Source organism: Protomyctophum parallelum (genome assembly GCF_964188405.1).
Source record: "Protomyctophum parallelum genome assembly, chromosome: 23".
NCBI lineage: Eukaryota > Metazoa > Chordata > Actinopteri > Myctophiformes > Myctophidae > Protomyctophum > Protomyctophum parallelum.
Window position 1 is genome coordinate 16550726 of NC_139715.1, and position 23584 is coordinate 16574309.

The following is a 23584-nucleotide window of genomic DNA, read 5'->3' on the forward strand; positions in this document are numbered from 1 at the left end:
AGAGAGAGAGAGAGAGAGAGAGAGAGAGAGAGAGAGAGCGCATGTCGCCAACAGAGAGATGTCACCATCGTTGTGTTTACTGTTAGTAATTCATTCCCACGTGTGCATGACTGCATGTGTCCCTCCTTTGATCCTTCCCTTCAACCGTACGCTGTGAAGGTGGGACAGTCGTTCCACGTTCTAATGTCGTACTACAGCCAATCACAGCGATCGAGGGCGGGGCTATCAGTAGTGCTCCCCTCTCAGGTGACACCCATAAAAATATAATGAGATAAGAGATTGTTTCTGATCTGGGATATCGCTCAGTTTGACCGACGACGAGAGAGTCACTCAGACACTTGTCTTGATGCACATATTCCATTCCATTTCATATAAACTTGTTATTATTACATATAGGCCTACGAGAAACGACACACAATCATGGCTTTGTTAGGGGCCAGAGCCAAATACCACAGGATATTGGACCGAATTGAGCTTTTATTGCCTGCAAAAATGAGACCTTTTTACAACCACCCAGCAGGTTAGTAATCAGCCCAAACGGGGCCGTTTTTTTTATCAGCTTGCAGAGCTGATCATTTACTTTATACAGAGTAAAGATCAGAGATTCAGTGCACTGAAGTTTTCCAGTTATTAATTAAATAGTGTTTTTACCAGTGTCATGTAATTCACTCATAATTCATGTCATACATAGACTAGAGAGACATAAATGCTTCTTGATTCATTAATGTTCACTGTTTATATATAGCAGCCTGCCTGCTATGTCTTACTGCAGTGTTTGTCACAATTGTGACCTGTGTTTTGGTATTAAACAGTTTAGCTATACTGGCTGCTCTGGAGGTGACTTCCAATTCAAAAGCATTGTTCTTTGTTATGAATGGTGGAAAAAAATTAAGCTATGACATGCTGCTAATGAAGAACTCGTTTTGCTGAGGGAAATTGTCCATTGCATGAAAATTAAATATGTAGATGCCTATGCCTATATTATATGCTATTCTTGATTACTTTTTGTATTTATTTGTTTATTTTTAAATAATTTTTAGCCTATTTAAATGCATGCCCAAAATAGAGAGGCAACTAAGGCCAGGTTTGAAAGTGCTCAGTATGTGATTTTACATTGACAAGAAACCAACACAGTTCTGTGGAATTGTCCTCTGTACAGCTTCCAGCTCAACTGCTTAACGTGTAACTCTTTTTTTTAACCTTTTTTATTTATTGCTTTTGACAATACAAAGTGAAGTACAAACAAGTACAATATAGCCCAAATTGCCAATACAGTATAGGATGTGAAAAGTAAAATACAAAAAAAAAACCTTTGTGCCCTTACAACTCCCCCCACAGTCACCCTTGGTCCAACATACAACGTAACATACGACAAAAAAATACATACAATTACAAACAAAGAAAACAAATCAAATAATAATTATGATGTATGATCTCGCTATCCCTCATGGCACATATAGTATACCTTTTTAACGTTGTTATAAGCCCTAACCACACCAAAGGGTCAAGACGGTTTTAGCGTTGTTCCTGTGGTGTGATATGTCTTGTTGCACATTGACCCATGTTGATCCTATAGTGATTCAACGCATGGAATTCAATGGCCCAAACCACACTAAAGGGTCAAGACGGTTTTAGCGTTAACTCCTTGCAACCGTTTTGACCCAAGGAGTTGCATGGTGACCCTTTTGGTGTGGTTGGGGCTTTAGAGCTTGTCAACCTGTGGAGCTGATGGTAGTCTCCTGTAGCGTCTTTAGTTCAGTTATATGTTTAATCATAGGGCCCCAGACTTGGTCAAATTTTCCTGGTGTTTCCCTCAAATTGAATTGAATTCTCTCCAAATTTAGATACATCATGAGGTCTTTAGGGGGCAGTGCTGATTTCCACTCCAATAGAATCCTTATTCTTGCTAATACAGTAATAAAAGCAAGATTTTGTTTTATACCCCTACCAATAGGATGGTGACCTGGTACAACCCTAAACAATGCCATCACTGCACATTGTAACAACTCTATTGGCTTCGGCAAGGTGTTTAAAGATAGCCGTCCAATAACCTTGTAAGCGGGGACATGTCATATTCGCTTTGGACATAATATGACATCTGTTACAGGAATCTGTGATGTTGGGGTATATTTTAGAAAGTTTTGAAATTAGTGAAATAAATACGCTGGACAACTTTAAATTGTATTAAGTTCAGCCTAGCGCATGATGTGATAGCATTCACTCTCATTATAGCCTCCTCCCAGACTTCATCATCTAAAATGCTGCCTACTTCATGTTCCCAATCCAATTGTTGTCTCCACTCTAAGAATTTGGTGTCAATTCAGAATTTCCCTTGGACTCAGAGGAATGTCTAACCATAGTCCTATTCATTCATTTCCCTCCACTCTCTTTATACAGACATACTTTCATGTACACATGTGATGATCATGTGACAAATAAAACCCTTTGAATCTTGGGTTAGTGAAATGGCCCTGGGCCAACATAACTTAAGGCAGTTGTTTTCAAAGTGGGGTCCGGGGACCCCCCAGGGGTCCTTGAGAGGGTTCCAAAGGGTCCCCAGCAAAATGAGTTAATGGAGCAGGGGTTTTCAACTGATTGTGAACGAGGGACCACCCTGACTTATTAGTGCTTTTGTAAGTTACTTGCTATGCATCCCACTGTTTCTCAACCATTGACTACTAATAATTTCCTAATATTAATGATGACTCAGTTAATAATGATGAGTTAATGACTCAACCAGACAATCTGGTGCACTTCCCCCTCTTGAGATTCCAACTCCATTTTTCTGTTGAATTTCTTGACCTCCAACTTGTCAGTACACATGGATGGACTGATCATAGGTCACCAGGTCATTCAGTTCACGGTTTCTCAACTAGTGGAAATAAAATAAAAATCAACAATTCCTACATTACTAAATGCATGGTCAGGAACCACATGCAATACCTCCACGGACCACCTGTTGAAACCCCATGTGAGCAAAGATCAATTTACGGAAACTATATTTTAACCCTACATACATGGGCTGTTTGAATGAAAATAGCAGATCTACAAGTTCTTAGCGTGTTGCATCGCAATGCGTTGTGAGATTGTAAACTTGCTACAGTTACTACAGTTTTGAACATTATTTTAAACACTTTACCAACACAAATCTTTTGGGGGTCCCTGGCACAACATATTCAGATGGGGGTCTTACATTATAAGTTGTATGGGAGTTTGAGTCTGTGAGTGAGACCAATGAAGAATGAGGCCACTCTCATTCCAACTTTGTTGAACAGTTGTCAGAGAGAACTGGTGTTGGAAGGGAGCCTATAAGCTTTGTCATACGATAATATAACCTGCATGAAAAGGCTGCTGTTTTTGTTGACTGACATGTTGTAGGACAGGCTTTTCAGCCATAGTAAGTCATGACATGGGAGCTGTTGGCAGCTCAAATGGAACAGTTGAGTGGTCAACACTTTGCTCAAGGTTATTAGGATAGTCCCCTCCGGTAATAGATACGATCTCAAGGTGTTATTTTTGTAGTACAGACATTTAATGCTGTCAGAACTGAATAAACATACAGATATACATTTAGTACAAACATTCTCATAGAGAACAATAATCATGAACAAACAAGTTAAAAAAAAAAAAAGAAAAAACTTAACATTGTATACCTCATTGGCCACATCCACTTTGGGAGGAATAAACGAGGAAATCTTCTCAGTATCAGTATCTTGACTCTCAACTGATATCTTGACTCTTAAACAGCATATCTTGACAGACTTTACATAAGGCAGCAGCAATGCACTTTGCACGCTGGAGCTCTCTGTTAAGAATGAACTGCCTCTGCCCAGCTCTGCTAATTAACAGTGAACCAAAACCACCCTTGCTCATTCAGAAGTTAGCAACATCGGTAAATCACCTCAATACACAGTAAAACTAGATAAAGTCCCCCTAGGGAGTAGGCCAGGGGCACAGGTCTCCACCAGGGCAGGTCAGGTTGTGGCCTCCTGGTGGCACTATAATAGGCCAATGTGAAAAGCGTGCCATTTCTTCTCACGCCTTGGATGGCAATTGGATGATTTGAGGCATTTTGTTCCAAAAATGTGTTTTGCAAAAATCCACCGTTGGTGGCGCTATAACAGACCATTGTGAAAAGGGTGGGATATATTCCTCAGCCTAGTAGGATAGTCTGTGAAAGATTTCATGTAAATTGCACGCTGCGTTCATGATTTGAGGCCTTTTGTTCAAAACGGGCCAATCCTGCAAACTTTGAAAGCCAATGTTAGCCAATTAGAATGCAATATGAAATATCGGACAGATCTGTCTTGAGCACGTGACTATAGAGATTTGCAGGATTTTTGGACAGAATCTAGAGGAGTAATATCAACAAATGTGTTTTACAAAAGTCGGCCTCCTGATGGGGCTATAACAGGCCGTTTTGGAAAATTTGGGTTCATCGACCATACCAAAATTTGGCATCGACCAGGTTAACGGTACCAGAGATTTAGCTGTACACAGAAGTTAGAACAGGACGGACGGACGGACGGACGGACGGGGACACACACGTCCAGACGGACACACATACACGGACGGAGTGCAAAACATACTCTCTCCCCATGCCTTCGGCCTGGTGGAGACAACAAAGTAGAAACATAGAAACATGAAATTGACCGAAACAAAAAACATTATGAACTTCTTAACTTATGTACTGTACTTATTTATAAAAATGAACTTTTAATTCTGAAGGCAGCTTTTAATTCTGATGACAGCTAAGGATACACTGTTAAATCCATGCGTGCTGCACTGAGAGTCTGTATTCTCAGAGTTACAAATGGATAATTTAATGCTAAGGATTTAACTGTGTAGTTTAAGCTTCAGGAAGCCCTTTGGATGTGTTCAAATTGGTAAATTTATTTAAAAGTAAATGGATTGTGTAGGGTAAACATTTACATGGGGTGTAATTGCTGTTACATGTGTCAGTCATGCCTTTGAAGAATGCGCTTTCAGCCTTGTGCACCCTATTATACCTTTATAGGCCAAGTTATTATACTTTTACTTTGTTCCTATAGGTCCAAAGACAGTGTTCTTCTGGGCTCCTATAGTCAAATGGGTAAGGAACAATTGTTTTCTCTTTTCTACACCTTTTCAGTGGCAGTCAGAAAAGTCACCTCTTTCGACTCTACCTCACAATTTGTTTTGTTAGATGCTAGTTATGCAATGCAAATGTATGTTGGTTTCTTGTTATGTTATTTGTATACCAGACTTACCGGTACATATTCTGTTGTACAGTATATATTTTTTTAGACAGATGTTAGTTTACCTGCTATCCAATTCATTTGAAGGACTTACCGCCGGTAAACGTGGTTTGATAACAATAATTGCTCAGCTGGATAGCTCCGATAGTAAACACTCACTGCTATGTGTTTGTTCAGTAACAGGGGCCTAACTGTAGTAGACAGAAAATACATTTTAGGTCAGCATACAAATTGTATCCAATATAGAGCTTTAGTTTTTTTAACACAAACTTTTAAAAATCCAAATGTACGTATCATTTACAGCACATATAATTGTTTGTCTTGCAATCTATGTGGCCATTCTAACCTTGTTGACAAGGATTCATGAGTGTATTGAATGACTGCAATGTAAAGTGTACAAACACACGCACACTCTCTTGTGTATCTCTCTGTCTCTCTCTAGGGTTTGGTTGTAGCAGGTATTTCTGACTTTACCCGGCCCGCTGAGAAACTTAGCACGTCTCAGTCTGCTGTTCTCATGACAACAGGTACTTAAAACATTGTTTTAATTAAGAGTGTGTGTGTGTGTGTGTGTGTGTGTGTGTGTGTGTGTGTGTGTGTGTGTGTGTGTGTGTGTGTGTGTGTGTGTGTGTGTGTGTGTGTGTGTGTGTGTGCGTGCGTGCGTGCGTGCGTGCGTGCGTGCGTGCGTGCGTGCGTGCGTGCGTGCGTGCGTGTGTGTGTGTGTGTGTGTGTGTGTGTGTGTGTGTGTGTGTGTGTGCGTGCGTGCGTGTGAGCAAAGGGGAAAAAAAGAAAGTTTGTGAGAATCCCTAAACCATGAATATAATGTTTTGTCGTCAACTGGTGCACCAACATACAATATCAAACAGCTTGTTTTCAACTGTAGCAGAAGCATGTGCTTCAGCGCAGTTACAGCCCTATAGAACGTACCGTTTAGTATACTTCATTGCATGTCAAATAGCAAATAATAGCCAATCTGCTATTTTCACCTAATGTTCACCTACTATTTGTGCCAAATGTTGTGCCTATTATGATAAGCCCAGAATAGGGATGCTAGGTTTCATCTGGTTAAGACTTAAATTAAGATATTAATTAATTCAAGATGATGCAACAAAACAAACCACACCAATGCAACTCCTTGCAACTGCCATTGGGAATAATGGTTGCAAGTAGTTGCATGTTGCATGGCGACCCTCTAGTCAAGTGTGGTTAGGGCTTAAGCGTTCAGGAGACCTGATGGTAAAAGCACAGACCTTTAGCCTTGCATTCAGACTGCAGACCCTGACCAAAGGTCTCAGGACCACAGGAGATATACAGTAAGTCAGAGGTGTTGCGTTAACACAGTATAGCTTAAGAAGCAATGGCACCAGGGTTTTAGAGCAATCAGAATTATTGTTTTGTCTTTCGTATGATTGTGCCATGTCCCATATTACCTACTGTATACGGAGGCAAGTCTTTTATTTGGTGATGACAGGAGATGGATTTGGATGTGTACAGCATGTCTGAGAGTATGCATATAATACAGTATGCAACTACCCATGTTTGAGCGCACATATATACTGTTCGTGTAACCACTTAAATTCTAACCTGGATGACTGGTCTTCCACCAAACGTCTACTGCTCAGCTTCTACCCTTGGCCAAAGGAGAGCGTTATTATTATTAGGCTTCTGGATTGAGGCAGAGCTACTCTGCTCCACACAGGAATGTGTGCGTTTGTATGCGCATGCTCTGCCTCCATCTCGCCTACCAGCATCCATCACCTTGGCTTGTTTACAGACATTAAGCGACATGATGGATGTCCATTTGGAAAAGAACAACCTTTGGTTTAATTTGTATCGAGTACAAATTACAAATCCCATGGGTGTCATAAGTGTCGTAATATGGAAGCTTGTTCATATTCTGAAATCTAGCACCATTTTATCTCCTCCGAGTCACCGGCGTAGGGACCATTGGGTCATGCGGGCCGTGGCCCAGTCAGTTTAGAGCTTGCCCAGTCTTACTTCGAAGAGAGGGGGCGAAAAAACAAGCAAAATGACAAAAGATAGCCTACTTTGGCAGCCCTTATGCATGCAAAAAAATATCATATCTGTTAGTAGCAAACCACAGCATGCAAGCCGCCTTTGTTTTAAATGGCCTCCCATTAGCACATCTGCAAAACCATTCACAACTATCGGCCGGAGATGAGCTAACCCCGCGCACGATTCTAATTTGCCCAGTCAATTATTTAATCCACGCTACGTGCCTGAGTCATATCGATGTGCATGTGTAAGATTTTGTGACAGATATATTTTTATTTCATAATTAAAAATTCTCCTTTTTCCTACCCTTTTTAACCTGTCATTTCGTAGGTGCCATTTGGTCTCGATATTGTCTGGTCATCACTCCCAGAGTGTGGAATTTGTTTGCAGTTAACTGCTTCCTTGGTATCGCAGGTGCCACACAGCTCATTAGAATCTGGAGGTGAATATAGAATCTGATTGTTGATTTGAATTGCTGTCAGTGTTAATGAGGGTCCTTGAAAAATACATTTGCGGAATGTGGTTTGTAGTATTGGGGGTGAAATATGCAGAATACCTATGTTTTCTGGAGAAATAACCCTATCATTTCTTATAATACTTATTAATATTGTTAATTATTATTGTTATTAGCCCTGGCTATAATAACCCTATAATATCTTCTACATAATTGTTATGCATTAAAAAGATCTATAACAAAAACACAACGAATCATCTGCATTAGAGAGAGTACCGGTAAGTATTACATACAAAAAACAACTAATTAAAATTAATACTTGTATAATAATTCACAGCTGTGTGGAAGTCTCACTCAAAAAACTAAAAACTAAAATCACCATCATGTTATGTCAACTAATACTATGGTCAAGTGTATTAATACTATACACTTGACCATAAGTACATAGCTGTTATGGTTAAAAGAGGTCAATGACAGCTCTTTATCTGTTGTCATGTCGTGTTTGTTTTGGTTTATCGTTGGCACAAGGCTTGTCATTCTCTCACGTGTTCCATCTTAAATGAGGTGAGAAGTCAAGTGGAGCGGGTGTTCTGCAGTGCAGATCTTGTGTTTTTTTATTTTACATGTTAAGCTTAATTCAGTTTACTAAAACTAATGTGCGACGTGAAAAAACAATTATTACTAAAGTAATATTACACCATGTGTATGTGCAGTAATGTGTTACCCCAGTTTTTGATCCTCCCGGCACTCTCAATTGTTTACTACCTTTAGTCGCCTGCATTAACAATTTGGCCTCTATCTAGAGAGCTTCATCAAGCCGCAATATAAAGTGAAAGTTAACAGTAAAACATATATTATGAGAGAAGCACAATGAACAAAGACACACACCACACTACATCACGCCACATCATCTCTTGTGCAAATTGAGCAATGTCGATTCTCTTGGCATACGAGATTCCCTGGTTCTGTTACTGATAAAAGTTCAAATAAAGGTCAAGGGTTTCCCATGATCACTTGAAGTTGTGACACTATGGAAAGTGTGAGGTCAAGGCGCCTCAGTGCTGTTGGAATACAAATGAGAGTCTGGCTACTTTATAACCTGGGCTGTTTTTTATGTTCACCGTACGTAAAGATGCACTATTTTAAAGCTAGGTCTAGTCACTCTATAACAAATTTTATTCATTTATATTTTCTCTAAGCATAACCACATTGTTTTCATTGTTTTAAATTAACCTCAGACTGTGTCTGACATTCAACTTTGTTGAACTCAGAGACACCTGCAGAGTTGTTCCTGGTTGGACAATGTCTCGATTGAGCAGAATTGATGTAGACTGAGATTTGCATTCGAGCTCTTTACTAACTTCAGCTTAGAATAAATATGAATATTTTGCTGAAATGATCAGATATATTTTATATGGTTTTTAGAAGACATTCTAGAAGTCACCCTTTCATCAGCTGCAGGCAAACTCAAATCTGTATCTTCTGTTCTTGGGACTCGTACATTCTTTTTCGTATAATCAATGTAAAACCTTATCCACGGCGTACTTGAACCCAACTCATCTATTTAAACACTTAAACCCAACTTAAAATAAAAACAGTATACCCTTTTTTCACTGTAGTCTACACCGTCAAACACAGCTGTTCTACAAACAACGTTGTGAACTTGTAGATCTGCTATTTTCGTCGAACGTCCCCCCCACCCCACAGAATAGGGATGCTGGGGCTCAAATGGTTGAACTTGTATTAACCGTCATAAACTGTGTGCATGACTAACAACAGGGGCTAAACGTGATCCCTTTCTGTCTGTACTGTAGGTACCAATATGGATTAAAGAACGGGGCAGTTCTGTCCAGTGTTGAGACGGACTGAAGCTGCTGTCATCACCATGTGAGCATGGCTGATATCCACCAGCACTTCTGTACAGCATGACGCAGCGCACAGGACCCAGTCACACACTATGAGCATGGGCTGTCTGTATGTGCATGCAGGTATAGTGCATATTTGCATATGCATACAAAAGACCAACTTATACCTGTCCTATGACCGTTATTATCGATCCCACTGCAGCTCTAGGCAAACCCTGCTGTGATTGGCCAGTAGTCATTGTGATTGACAGTTCTCGTTTTTGCAACTATGCCTAAACCTAACCTCCAGTAAAACTATGCATGCCTAACGCTGAACATAACTTAAGTAAAGCTATACCTCAACCTAATCTTAACCTTAACCTCAGTAAAACTATGCCTAAACCTAACCCTAACCTCAGTAAAACTATGCCTAAAACTAACCTTAACCTCCAATCAGATCCTAGAGCTAGTGGTGGGATTCATAATCACGTGACTGTGATTGTATTGGCTGTTGTTGGCAAGTGATGCAGCCACATACAGTACGTAGTCACGTACTGTATCAGTCATGAAAATGCAGTTGAATAAAATATGGTAAAGGGTCATGGTAAAGGATCAATTCAGTTTTTTGGCATATCATACTATACAGTAGCTAATAACTGTAGGGTTCAAGGTTACAAAGTAGTACAGTATTGTTTTTTGTGTGTGTGACTACACATTCCTGAATTAATCCATTACAACCTGAGGCCGATTCTACAAAATGCCTTCTGAATCAGTTGTCACACCTTTGAGATTTAAAGAAAATAGCAGATGTACAAGCTAGCAGCACTGCACAAAGTGCCGCGACCTGAGCTTGTGGATCTGCTGTTTTTGAATGCCCAATGCAAAAATCTTAGACGACACAGATGCTTTGCCGGTTTTAACAGATAAGATACACACACATTTCTTCCCTTGTGTTATTGTAATAGACGCAGTCAGGAGGTAGGCTGCCGTAAATCTTCGAATAAATATTTGGATATTCTTTTGTCTATTTATTAAAAAATAATAACAGACGTGTCTTCTAATGTTCAGGTTTAAAGGGCTGATTAAGGTGGTTATCATCGATTTATACTTTTCTTGTGAATTTCAGAAATAGTTTATTTATAAAGGGAAAATGAAGATTGAACATGGTGACTCATAAAAGCATGAATGAGATGATAAATGAATGGCACATGTTACTATAAACTTACTACTATAGTGTACATACACGACAGTACATTTGTTTCTTCTTTCATGTACAAACTAGATCATCTCCCATGACATAAACTAAACTGCTCCAGGTGTGATAGTGGTGCCAGCAGCTTCCCATACAAACAGTGGATAGTTGTTATTTTTGCAGGTGAGCAATTTAGAAGCTTATCATCTTCAACTTGAAGTTCACTCTTTTTAGTGGAATCTACCCACAAATTCTAGTTATATTTTAAATGTTATAATACAATATAATACAATATAATGATATATTTGTGTAATTAATATGATGTGAATGTTACATGATTACATTTTGTGTCTGGGGTAACAGCACAACCAAACCAATGGTGCTTGTTCCTACCTTCTACCACCGGGTGGTGCTGAAGTACCATTTCCTTTCACAACCAAGCCAATGCTTGACTTGCTTGTACCTATTTTGTGCCATGGGAGGTGCTAGAGCAGGGGTGGGCAACTGGCGGCCCGGGGGCCACATGCGGCCCCCACCTTCACTTAATGTGGCCCTCAGGTTAATGTCAGAATATTGGTTTCAGCTGTTTACAATTCCACAACATGCAAACATGACTAGCTTTAATTACTTCAGTCTAAATTAGTAGCTCATTGTGCAACACAAGTATAGGAGTTCAGGATTCCAATTCAAAAATAGCAAAAATGTAAGATTTTAATTCGAATATAGCAAAAATAGCCGATCTACAAGCTCAAAAAGCTCCCTGTGCTCCTTAGCAGTCAAATGAAGTCCCATTTGCTGTGCCTTTTTTTAAAGCCTGGAGTAGAGCCAGCTCTCAATATCAATAACAACCACATCATCTGCATTTTAAACTGCTTTGAGTCAAAATTAAGTGGCTCATTTGAAATAAATGGACATCCACCCTTTGAAACACTAATGACAGCTGCTCAGACAAAGCCTCCATTTAAAAATGCTTTGGCAGATAATGTGAGGGGAAAAACGGGAAAGGCCCTCAAGTCCTTTTTGCTCGGGTGCACCGAGTTAAATTAACGTTGAGGATTTTACAGGATTTTACCACTAACCCCAAATATGAAAATCCTATCAAATAGGCGGGGTCTGTGGTTTTCTGCTATAAAGTACATCCTTGAGATTCAAACGGTTGGGAATCACAGCAGGTGCAGCTGAGTAATGGAGAGAGGGAGATAGGGAGAGAGACAGTGACGGAGAGATACATTATGATCAGAAAGGTGTGTCTTGTCATCGGGAGTGATCCCATAATGTTTGTGCTGCAGTGAGAGAACGAAGTGAAATCATCATGACATCATCATGACACACCAAATCTTGAGTTCTCCTGCATCAGTGAATTATGGTATTGGTGGCGGCGAGGGGCGAACACCACCATGTTCTGGTTTCCAAGGCAACAGAGCACAGTACAGTCAGTCGCAGAGGTATTCTTATCTTTCACACAAAAAACCCCTGCTCACACACACATGCACATGTCACGAACTAGCCTGGCTGATAAGCCAGACCGAATCAGCCATTAGTCTGGCTTATTAGCCAGGCTAGTCACGAACACGCACAGCTGTATTATGTAATACCTTCACAGTCACCATATTCACCTTGATATGAGACACATTTGCACATTTACACACACACACACACACACACACACACACACACACACACACACAATACACAATTCAATTCAATTCAAAGGGCTTTATTGGCATGAGATACGTTTATATTGCCAAAGCAGAAGCACACACACATACACACACACAGCGGGCGGTGGCTCAGGGGCAGATTGGCCGGATGGTAACCGCAAGGTTGCCAGTTCGAACCCGGGCTCCCCCAGAGTTGGTGTCGAAGTGTCCTTGAGCAAGACACTGAACCCCTAATTGCTCCTGATGTGCTGGTTGGTGCCTTGCATGGTTTCCGCCGCCATCGGTGTGTGAATGGGTGAATGTAATGCACAATCTCTGTAAAGCACCTTGGATAAAGGCGCTATATAAATGCACCATTTACCACACACACACACACGTAGACTCTCTGAGTTAAATTAACACTGAGCATTTTGCAGTGTATACTGTAGGTGCGAATTAGTCTGCGGTCTGTCTTGGACCAGATAGCTACCATGCTGCTTATTCTGGAGCTTTTCTCACAGTCGCCCATTAATCACTTGCTGTGTGTGTGTGTGTGTGTGTGTGTGTATGTGTGTGTGTGAGAGAGAGAGAGAGAGAGAGAGAGAGAGTGTGAGAGAGAGGAGCAGAGCATGGTCTCCCACTGACCTTATGTGCTCATTGCCGTTACCACCTGCTGGGTGCCAACACATCCATACATTTGTGTGTGTGTGTGTGTGTGTGTGTGTGTGTGTGTGTGTGTGTGTGTGTGTGTGTGTGTGTGTGTGTGTGTGTGTGTGTGTGTGTGTGTGTGTGTGTGTGTGTGTGTGTGTGTGTGTGTGTGTGTCAGATGTGCATGAGTACCGTAATTTCCGGACTATAAGCCGCAGCTTTTTACCCATGATTTGAACCCTGTGGCTTATACAACGGTGCGGCTAATCTATGGATTTTTACAGCTAACGCAGAGCCATCTCAGGCTCTGAGCTAACGTAGCTGCGGCTTATAGTCCGGTGCGGCTTGTATATGGGATTTTCCCTAAATTTGTCTGGTGCGGCTTATATTTAGGTGCGGTTTATAGTCCGGAAATTACGGTATGTCTAAATCCATGTTGAGTGCGACATTGTATGCACATTTTTGCGTGTGCATGTACTGTCACCATTGTGACTTTGAAGAAGAGAATTTGCTCACTCAATGATAGAAAGAAGAAAAGGGAATAACAGAAAGTGATCTGCTGTTTTAGGGTTAAGGTTTGAGTTAGGTTAAGGTCAGGGTTAAGATTGAGATTAAGGCTACAGAGTTAGAGTTTATAGGGAACAGTTTAATTAGATCTTCATCAGGACATAATCGATCAGTTAGATCGATCAGGACATAATATACATAAGCACTCTACTATATTCTGCCTCACTGTGTGTTTCTGCATCACCTTCAATGTCTGTCATCAGAGTATAATTATAATCGTAATTATTCACGGAGCAGATGAAGTCTTTATTATTATCATTGGTATAATGCTCCAGTCCATACTGTACTATGTTTCTCAATCCTGTATCATAAAGACCGAAAAAGCTTAACATGGAGAGGTAATTTACTGATGACGCGCAATGAAAATAGCCAGTCCACAAGCTCACAACACATCACTCCACACTTGTATTGTGTTGTGAGCTTGCTATTTGGGTGTGAACTGTGAAGTATAAATCAGACTTAAAGAAACTGCAGTCAGGCAATGCTAATAGTATTTGTAGTATAGATAACAGTAGCACAATTTGAAGTGTAGTCTGTGTGTGTTTGACTATAGGGTTTGACTGGATTGCTGAATTCCTGACCATAATGCTTTGCTTCTGCACTGCGTCCTTGTGGAGAGGGGGAGGGCTGTTTTATGTAGTCCAGGAAGGAATTAGTGAGACCAGTGTCTATGACGCGTGTTTATCCATTATGACGTGTCTAGGACATCACTGGCACTTTGAAATACACAAATATCGAAAAACACATATTACACACACACAAACCCCAGGAAAGTGTTCCTTGTGTCCTACTCCTAAACATCATTAAAATAAGATCTGGTTGCAAAAGGGGTGAAGTGGCCCTTTAAGGCTATTCTATTTATTTATACATTTTTATTTGACAGATTCTTTTCCATTAATGATTTTGGACTGTTTTAGCCTATGCCCAAAATAGGGACACAAAATCTCTGATGTCAGCATATGGGCCTTGTCCCATTTCCTGTCCCTGCCACCCACGTCTCCCTGCTCCGGTTCCTGCCGAGGTGTCTCAATTACATGTTGGATCGCGGCCGAGGAAGAGATTGGCTGCCTGTGATGGCTCTGAAGGTGACTTTGGATTTACTGGCACACCCTCCGCCTGTGTGTGTGTGTGTGTGTGTGTGTGTGTGTGTGTGTGTGTGTGTGTGTGTGTGTGTGTGTGCGCGCGCACCCTTGTGTATAACCAATCCATGCATATCATGTGCACTGTAACAGACAGGAATTTACAATATCTTTATATTTATATACATGTATATTTAAAATATATATCTAATATATTTATTATATCACATACTGTAGATTGAAGTCCTGGAAATGTCAACACTCCACATTTTATTGTTGCATGTCTCTCCAACAGGACACACTGTGGTTAATGCTGACAGTGAGGAAATCTTGTGTGCGTGTTATTTATTTTGTACAAAAGCACAATATCTGATATCAGGAGTTTTTTGTGTCACATATATAGGCCTATGTGCAGACGCAGCACAAACCAAGAGAAAAGATACGACAATATAGGAAACGCTAAGTCTGCAGTGTGTCCTATATAAATCTCCGCCACACACATACACGTACGCACACAGACACGCACACACATACATGTACGGACATTTTTGGACAGTGTTTTTATGATTGCCTTTTTTACGTTCATTCTTGAGAAGACCAAGGGACACACACACACACAGTTCCGCTCTCCCTGGTCTGATATCTGCAACATATCTGCAAGTCATACCTTGTGCTTTTGTTGCTTGGAAATGTGCTTCCATTGTTCGGACGTGTTGTCAGGCCATTGGGGAGTCCGCTATACGTCCAACAAGAGACTTATTGAAACATAATCACTGTAATGACAGCCTGAGCTCGAACTGCATAATGGAGCTGTCACTCTGCTCTCAAATGGCCGGCCTAATGGAAACCATGGTCCGACATGAAACGGTAGTACAGTCTATCTTGTCTATTTTCAGCCCAAGTCATCATTGTTGTCTACGCAAATCACACCTATGGTTACTATTTTATTCTCTGGCAGCTTTAGCGTTGTGGAGATGGAACACACTGGAAACAGTTTTGCTGGGCTCGGTATTAGGCGCCATGTTTTGCAGAACTGGTCCAGTTTGGAGAGGTCTTCGGTGAGCACTTGTTCCAGTGGGTCAAAGTCTGGTGCTTGAAATGCCAGACAGATGTCGTCAGCATAGATGAATTTGCGGGATTTGGTGGTTGGTAGGTGTAGATGTTGAACAGGGTTGGAGCTAGAACTGAGCCTTGCGGGAGTCCATTTCGCTGTGTTCTCCATGCGCTTGTGTTCTGTCCGAGGTGGACTCTGAACCTCCGGTTGGTCAGCAGAGTTTGGATGATTGCTGTTGCCCAAGCAGGGAGCACCTTTGTGAGCTTTAGTATGAGGCCTTTGTGCCAGACAGTATCATACGCTGCTGTGAGGTCAAGAAACACAGTACCTGTCTTTAGTCTGTTCTCGAAACCATTTTCGATGAAGGTGGTTAGGGCCAGTACTTGTTCTCCTGTGCTGCGGTTCTTGCGGAAACCTGCCTGATCCACACAGAGAATGTCCTCTACTCTTGGAGAAATACGTTGTAGTATTAGGCGTTCCAGGATTTTGAAGGGGACGCTGAGTAGGGAGATTGGGCGGTAGCTTGCTGGTAATTTGTGGTCCTTGCCAGGTTTTGGTATGGCAATTACTTTAGCTGTCCGCCATTTCTTTGGGATCAAGTTTGTCTGTACGATCCTGGTGTAGAGTTGTGTCAGCCAGGTTAGGGCTCGGGGGCCAAGATGTATCATGAACTCTGGAGAGATGTTGTCATATCCTGCTGCCTTTCCACTTTTCAGGCCCTGCAGGACTTTCTCCAGTTCAGCAACCACAAAAGGCTCAGGGTTTCTTTCCTCTTCAAGTGTTCTCTGATGTTTTAGCTCAGTTGTAACTGCTCTTCTGGTGTGTTTGTCTTGCGTTGCCTTTGCAATAGACAGTAGGTGGGATGCAACTTGGTTGGGTGTATGGTTACTAATGGGTGTATGGGTGTATGGTTACTAATATTCCGGAATCTTTGCTAAAAAATCATCAAGCTTTTTAATTCCCCTCTTCCCGTAGCTATTTAAAGTGAATAGAAGCTGTTAAAATCGCAACTTGTTTTGTAACGTACATTTGTTTTAAAGGTAATGCTTTCACTGCACAGCACTTACAGTAGGTAGTTTCGAAATGCGTCATTCGCCATCCACGCTCTTCTTCCCCTCGAGCTGTCACTGAAAACAGAACAGGCCGGGGAGGCGGAGAGTGGCTATACAGTAGCCATATAACCAGGACACTGTGTACCGTCTTAATACTCAATTGTTTTCTGTGTCAACATAGCAGCCAGCTCAACAGACAGGACGGTGATCTTTCCACGCGACATACAGCAGGATGTGATCCAAGCATCAGCGGAATGTCAGCCACTTAGATCTCCTCGCGTGTGTGACCTGCAAGGTTGCGATGTCAAACGGAAAGATTTTGTCAGTCGTAGCAGCACTACGGAGTTGTTTGTGGCAGCCAGAGACAGGCCACATACTTTAATTACGCCTGACTGATTTTTACATCCATGAGCAAGTGTCAAAAGGTAAAACCAAAACCCATAGGAATAGAAATGTAAAGGTGAACAGTGTTGTTGGAGATTATAGCAGAGAGGAGACAATCCGTTTATAACAGGTTTACAAAAGCATAACTGTACACATCTCCCATTTCAATGTATATAATATTTAATAATAAGTAGCTCACAATGCGTCACATCGAAATGCACTGTGAGCTTGTAGATCGGCTATTTCTTTTTTTTTCATTTTTTTTTCACTGTTTTGTTTATTCAAGATTCAGGTTATACAGTAACTCAAACAAAATGACAGTATATGTGACACACCCATACGGAACATATCAAAGAAATAACATGTACATATATAACTGTTGTGAGCACCATACACAAAATATTGTGGCAGCATCAAATAAAATAAAATAAATAAATAAAAAGTTGCATAGTCCTATGCTAACATGGAAGCGACACTGATATAAACCACATAACCTGAACCAAGTTTTAAAACAAAAACAAGACAAACATATACGACAAGACAAGACAAGACAAGACAACATGGCATGGTCAATGGTCACCCTTTCAAAACACAATGGACGTGGCAGTGCATCCACACATGGCTCCTAATAATAAATATACTGAACAACCCAGCTACGTCGGGAATCTAGCATGCTCAAATCCAGGATTAAACTCATTCAATCTGGAATATCCTGAAACTGCAAGTCATTTACTAGTGCGAGGAAGGGGCCCCATGTGTCCTCAAATTTGGATACCGAGCCTCTCAGGGTACATCTAATTTTTTCTAATTTAATAAAGTGGAGTACATCTCTAATCCAGTGAAGATGGGTTGGGGGAGCAGAGGACTTCCATTTCATCAGAATTAGACGCCTAGCTAAGAGAGTGGTAAAGGCCACCAAGTGAGCTTTGTATTTTGACAGGAACAGATCAGGGGGAGAGGTTCCGAAAATAGCTGTCATTACATTTGGTTCAAATGGTACCCCAACACTACTCGACATAGTGTCAAAGATCTTAGTCCAATACCTACGTAAAGAAGGGCATGACCAAAACATATGTATATACGTGGCAGGGGCTGAACGACACCTATCACACACGGGATCAATATCACCATATATTTTGGATAACCTAACTTTAGTGAAATGCACACGATGGATGATTTTGCATTGGATTAGCCCATGCCTCGCACAAATGGAAGAAGAGTGGACAAGACGTAAAATATCTTCCCAATCACCATCTGAGATTTCTTCTCCTAAATCCTCTTCCCATCTGTTCTTAATATTTTCTATTGAAGTAGGCCGCAAAGAGAAAATACAATTGTACATAACCGATATTAGGCCCTTCGTGCTCGACAATGGAGTTAAGAAGGAATCAACCACAGTGGCCTCTGGAAGGTTTGGAAATACAGGGTTAAGGCTACGCACAAAACTGCGAATCTGAAGATATCGAAAGAAGTGTTGATTTGAAAGGGAATATTTCCCAGACAGCTGTTGAAAGGAGGCAAATACCTTGTCAATATACAGATCACTGAGCTTTGTAATACCAAGTGATGACCATAAAGAGAAGGCATTATCACTCAAAGATGGATGGAATAAAGGGTTTGCTGTTATTGGGGCAAGGAAGGACTGGGCCTGTAGACCAAAGTGGCGCCTGAATTGATTCCAAATTTTAAGTGTGGATTTGACAATAATATTCTTAGAATAAGGGGTAAGAGAAAAACGAATAGGGGTATGAATAAGAGCAGTTAACGAGGCAGGCCTTACTGAGGAAGATTCCATCTCAATCCATGTTGGACGTAAAGGTGATTTCTCCAACATCAGCCAATGTTGCAAAATTCTAAGATTGGCTGGTAACTGTACACATCTCAATGCTAAAATAGGTGTACTAAAGAAAAGGCGGCAATCCGAGCACTCAAAATGTTAAATCTAGGTATAAGTTAATAGGTATAGGTATAGGTTAATAATAATATTACAATGTACTCTTAATCCATTTACAGTAAGCAAGAACAACACATGGCAATACATCAAATCCTACATAGACAAATCAACATGAGGCAAGCATCTGGCCTAGGGTGGTTAACCACTTAAACAATACATACTTTGTCCCCCAAGGGTCTATCCATGGCCCTCTCATGTTCTCATTCTACATGAAAATGGCACATCTACTGTACAAGCCAAAAGCAAGAGAAAAAAGAAGAGAGACAGTTTACGCGATAGATATTTAGGAAATTTAAGAATACGAAAGGTGATAAGAGGATTTATGATCGTCTGGCTTACGCCCAACCACTCTAGCTAGCATGGTCCAGTGTGTGGACAACTTCTCTTTCTGTTTGGACAATCAGTCTATACAGACGAGGCCAAAGAGAAATCACTTAGTCATTTATGTAACATATTCATCGTCTGACAGTGGAGATAATTGCTACTATGCCCCTGGCGATGCTATACTGATGAACAGCAATCGATGCGAGTGCCGAGACGGCCGTAAACATCTGGCGACGGTTTCCCTGTGCTCAGCCCTGTGACGTGCCACACCACCAAGTGAGCACGCTGAGAGGTCTATAAAATGCTGCTATTCATGGCCACGTTTTGCTGATTCACAGTCACAACATTTGTTCTGAACTACGAGGGCATCTTATTAGGTGTCTTGGACGAGGCAAGGGACCTTTATGGCGAGGAGGTGTGTCCTCAATAATGATGCAACCGGGCAGTGATTTTCCAGCTCTGGTCTTAAAGGGACCCAGACACTACTGCTACACGGCTTTAATTTAGCTGTGAGAAATAATACACTGGAGTTCACTGCGTAATAGGTCTACTCTATTACCAGTAAGACGCCCATAAAGGGCGAGGTCGCGTGCACGCATCCACCTGGGTCTGGCATGGGGGGCAGATCAACATATGGAATGAATTCTGTACTGGCCATATATGGAGCGTGTCTTGAGTGTACAGGGTTTGATGAGGTCAGATCAACATATGGATCTCCATATCTCCATATATGGAGATATAAGGGTTTGAGGTTTGAGGTCAGATGTAGAGTTGGTGGTCGGCTCTATATATGCAGATCTAGGTGATGGTCCAGTCTTCTCCATGCATGGTTATCCAGGGTTAGATGAGGTCAGTGTCAAAAAATGCACAAGAAGGGTCTCCATGATGTCACATGATGTCACAAGACGTGACCATATATGGATGCATGAAGTTACAGTTATGGAGGTGTGATATGGCCATATATTAACATTCCCAAATATGGGGAAGGGCCCCTGCCATCTACATATACAGTATGCCCATATGTGGAGATCCCTGATGATGTCAAGGTCGCGCTGCTGGGGCAGATCTGCGCGTGCACACATCCTTTGGCATGGGATCAACTTTGACCGAAAAATGCACAATGAAAAGCAGGGTTTGATGATGTCATACTGACATATGATGGACTGACACCCATATATGGAGATCTAAGGGTCTCCCTGCATGTCACGAGATGTCACGTCACGTGGCGCGATACCATATACTGTACGGAGACGCTTAACTAACGGACGGGAGATGCACGTTTTCATAGTAAGCACGACCTTCGGTCGCACAGTTGTTGTTGTTGGGGGATTTGTCACTGTACATTTGGACATATACGATACGTGAAATTTGTCCTCTGCATTTATCCATCCTAGCTATTGGGTTCTATTAATACGATTCTCAAACGATTCTCCCTTGTGGATGATAAAGACATCGTAAAGAATCTAGTGTCTTGCTCAGAGACACTTTGACATATAGACTGGGCAGACCGGGCAGCGGACCAGGGACCTTTCGATTCCCATTTCCCAGGGAGCCCCGGCCTCTACCCAAGTTAATCCCTGATTGAATGGGTGGGCAAGGATGAAATGGACAATATTATGACGAAAACCAGAAAGATAACCATTGGCTTATCTTATGTACAGTATGCCTAATATTTATTTTTATATATTTATTTTATCCCACAATTTTGTAACCCATTTTTCACCCCTGTGTCAATCATCTAATGTGATCCTGGGCTCTACACACCCTCCACCAACCTAGTCCCCATATATGGGGGACAAGGGGAGAGCAACGGACTTGAACTCATGCCTGAGTGTCCAAGTTGCTCCTTTACACCTGACAGGGGGGGAGTTTCCCTGGTTGGACGTAGCGCGTGAAAGGAACACGTTATTCCAACCAGTTCCTTTCCCCTCCATCAGGCGCCCCGGCTGGCCAGGGGGAGGCAGTTTAGTGACCAGGATTACTGCATGTTTTTTGTGAGGGTACCTACCCTAGGGGACACAGGGAGAACATGCAAACTCCTCACAGAAAGGCCCTTTCGCCAACCCCGCCTCGGGTATGGGCACTGATGGCGGAGGAGGAAACACGCCGCCAGCACCCACAGCGTCCCGAGCGGGAATCGAACCCAGGACCTTCTAGCTGTGAGGCAACAGCACTACCAACTGTGCCACCGTGCCCCATACAGTATGCCTAATATGATAGAGAAATATACATATCTATATATCTACAATATAGTATATATATATACAGTATGTACATCTATCCATCTACGATATACTGTATATTGTATCCAAATGGTAAATGGTGCATTTATGTTGCCTTTACATTCACCCATTCACACACAGACGGAGGAGGAACCACTTAATGTACACTGAGTGTACAACACACTAAAAGGCTAATACAACAATGCAGTGCATCACTATCAGGTATGTATGTAACATGAAACACGAAAACCATGTACTTTATGGATTTTCAGTCTTGCCTGTGCTGACCATAGTGCTGACATTTAATGTATGCACATGTAACAGAGAAAATGTAGTTCCGTAGTTTTGTGTTATTTTTTTTTGTGCTATTTGAGGACCCACTTGAGCTTTGAAAACATTGTAGAAACTAATTGTAGAACTACGAAAGAAAGGGGAATATAGCTCCATGCAGTCCTGCGTGCATTACACTAGGGGGGGTGGAACATTCAGTGAAAATAGCAGTTGTGAGCTTGTGACATGTGAGCTTGTAAATTGGCTATTTTTGGAAAATAAATGTAATCTCGGGCAAAAACAGCAGCTTAGAGGCCTGGGGGACTCCAGTCAGTGTGCTTATAAGTGGATAGCATTGATCTTTAGATTCTGTCATTGATTTTTAAAACTATTAATAGCACACTGTCTACTTATCAGAAAGGCTCAGATCTTCTTTGCAGGCATTCTAACAGTACCAAAGCCTTTCATGTTACACCTCTAAACACTAGTGAAATGCTCTCTGCCTTTTATATGTTAAAGAGACATGTCAACTATCACATGAGATAAGGTGGTCCAAACATCTGTCATAAGATCCCTTATAAGATTTGTATTTTTATATTTACTTACTGTAAGGATCCCCATTAACTGCCATTGAAAATATGAAGAAAAACACTCCATACTCACAAAGAAAGGTCATGGATGAACATTGAACCTGGTTTCACATACTGTAGCCTATTGCACAAGTGATTGAACTCGTTTCATATATTCTTCAGTGCTTCATTGCAGCACTGTGAACATCCCGCATTGTATAGGAAATAAATTGTGAAAGCAAGCATTTCCGATGATAAATGATACATGATACATGGTACTAAGTGCCACAAAAGAAAGTTAAAAGAAATTGCATGAGAGTGAACATTAAGCAAAGTGTTACATAATCACATTATTAATATTTTCCAATGCGATAAACTGGCAGTGCAAAAGTGCAGTGCACCATGGGCTGGAAGGGATGCTTAAACCCTAGCATCTCTGTTCAGGAAGAAAGCAAATGCATAAATTAGCCAAGATTATTTCTGTTAATAATGGTCCAATAGCTGTGATAATAGGTCTGCCTGAGGGCTTATCTGTAAATGTTTTATGAATTTTAGGAAGAGAAGACTGGAGTAATAGGGAACAAAAAAAGTGATAACACCTTGTTCTAGTAATAGAACTACAGAACACAATATGCTGCAACAGCGCTTTGAATCATAAAAAATGCAGCTGGAGTGTTGCATTACCGACTGCTTATAAGGCAGATTACTGTAGTGTACAGTAGCTCAGACAGAGATAGATCTCATGGTTGGAAGTCAACACTTCATTTTCACAGCGCTGCTGTTTTTTGTTCTGTACTCTGTACTGTATTTCTTTCTGCAGAGCTCATTTTCAGAACATGCAGGTTACAGTAGTGCCAGCATCCTAAATTTGCAGGCATCTTTCAGGGATCTTCAATACAGTACTGTATTTTCGAGTTTTGGTGAAGAACATGAACGTAAGTTCATCCTTGCATGCCTGGTACAAAACAGAACCTCTCACCACACTACACATGCCACTTCAACTGGCTGTCAGGCATAGATAGGCACTGACAAAAGTATATAATTTACTATAGGAATTGAACTGTACCAGCTCCTTACC

General features: G+C 41.3%; 1 protein-coding gene across 1 annotated transcript; it reads left to right on the top strand.

Annotated features, from left to right (window-relative positions):
- The first annotated feature begins 306 nt into the window (after positions 1–306).
- LOC310854215 (mitochondrial pyruvate carrier 2-like) lies at positions 307–10600 on the top strand. Its single transcript, XM_083758764.1, has 5 exons — positions 307–520; positions 5052–5092; positions 5680–5764; positions 7584–7695; positions 9522–10600. The coding sequence occupies exons 1-5, from the start codon at positions 421–423 to the stop codon at positions 9574–9576; spliced, it is 393 nt and encodes a 130-aa protein (XP_083614890.1). The 5' UTR covers positions 307–420; the 3' UTR covers positions 9577–10600.
- The last annotated feature ends 12984 nt before the right edge of the window (positions 10601–23584 follow it).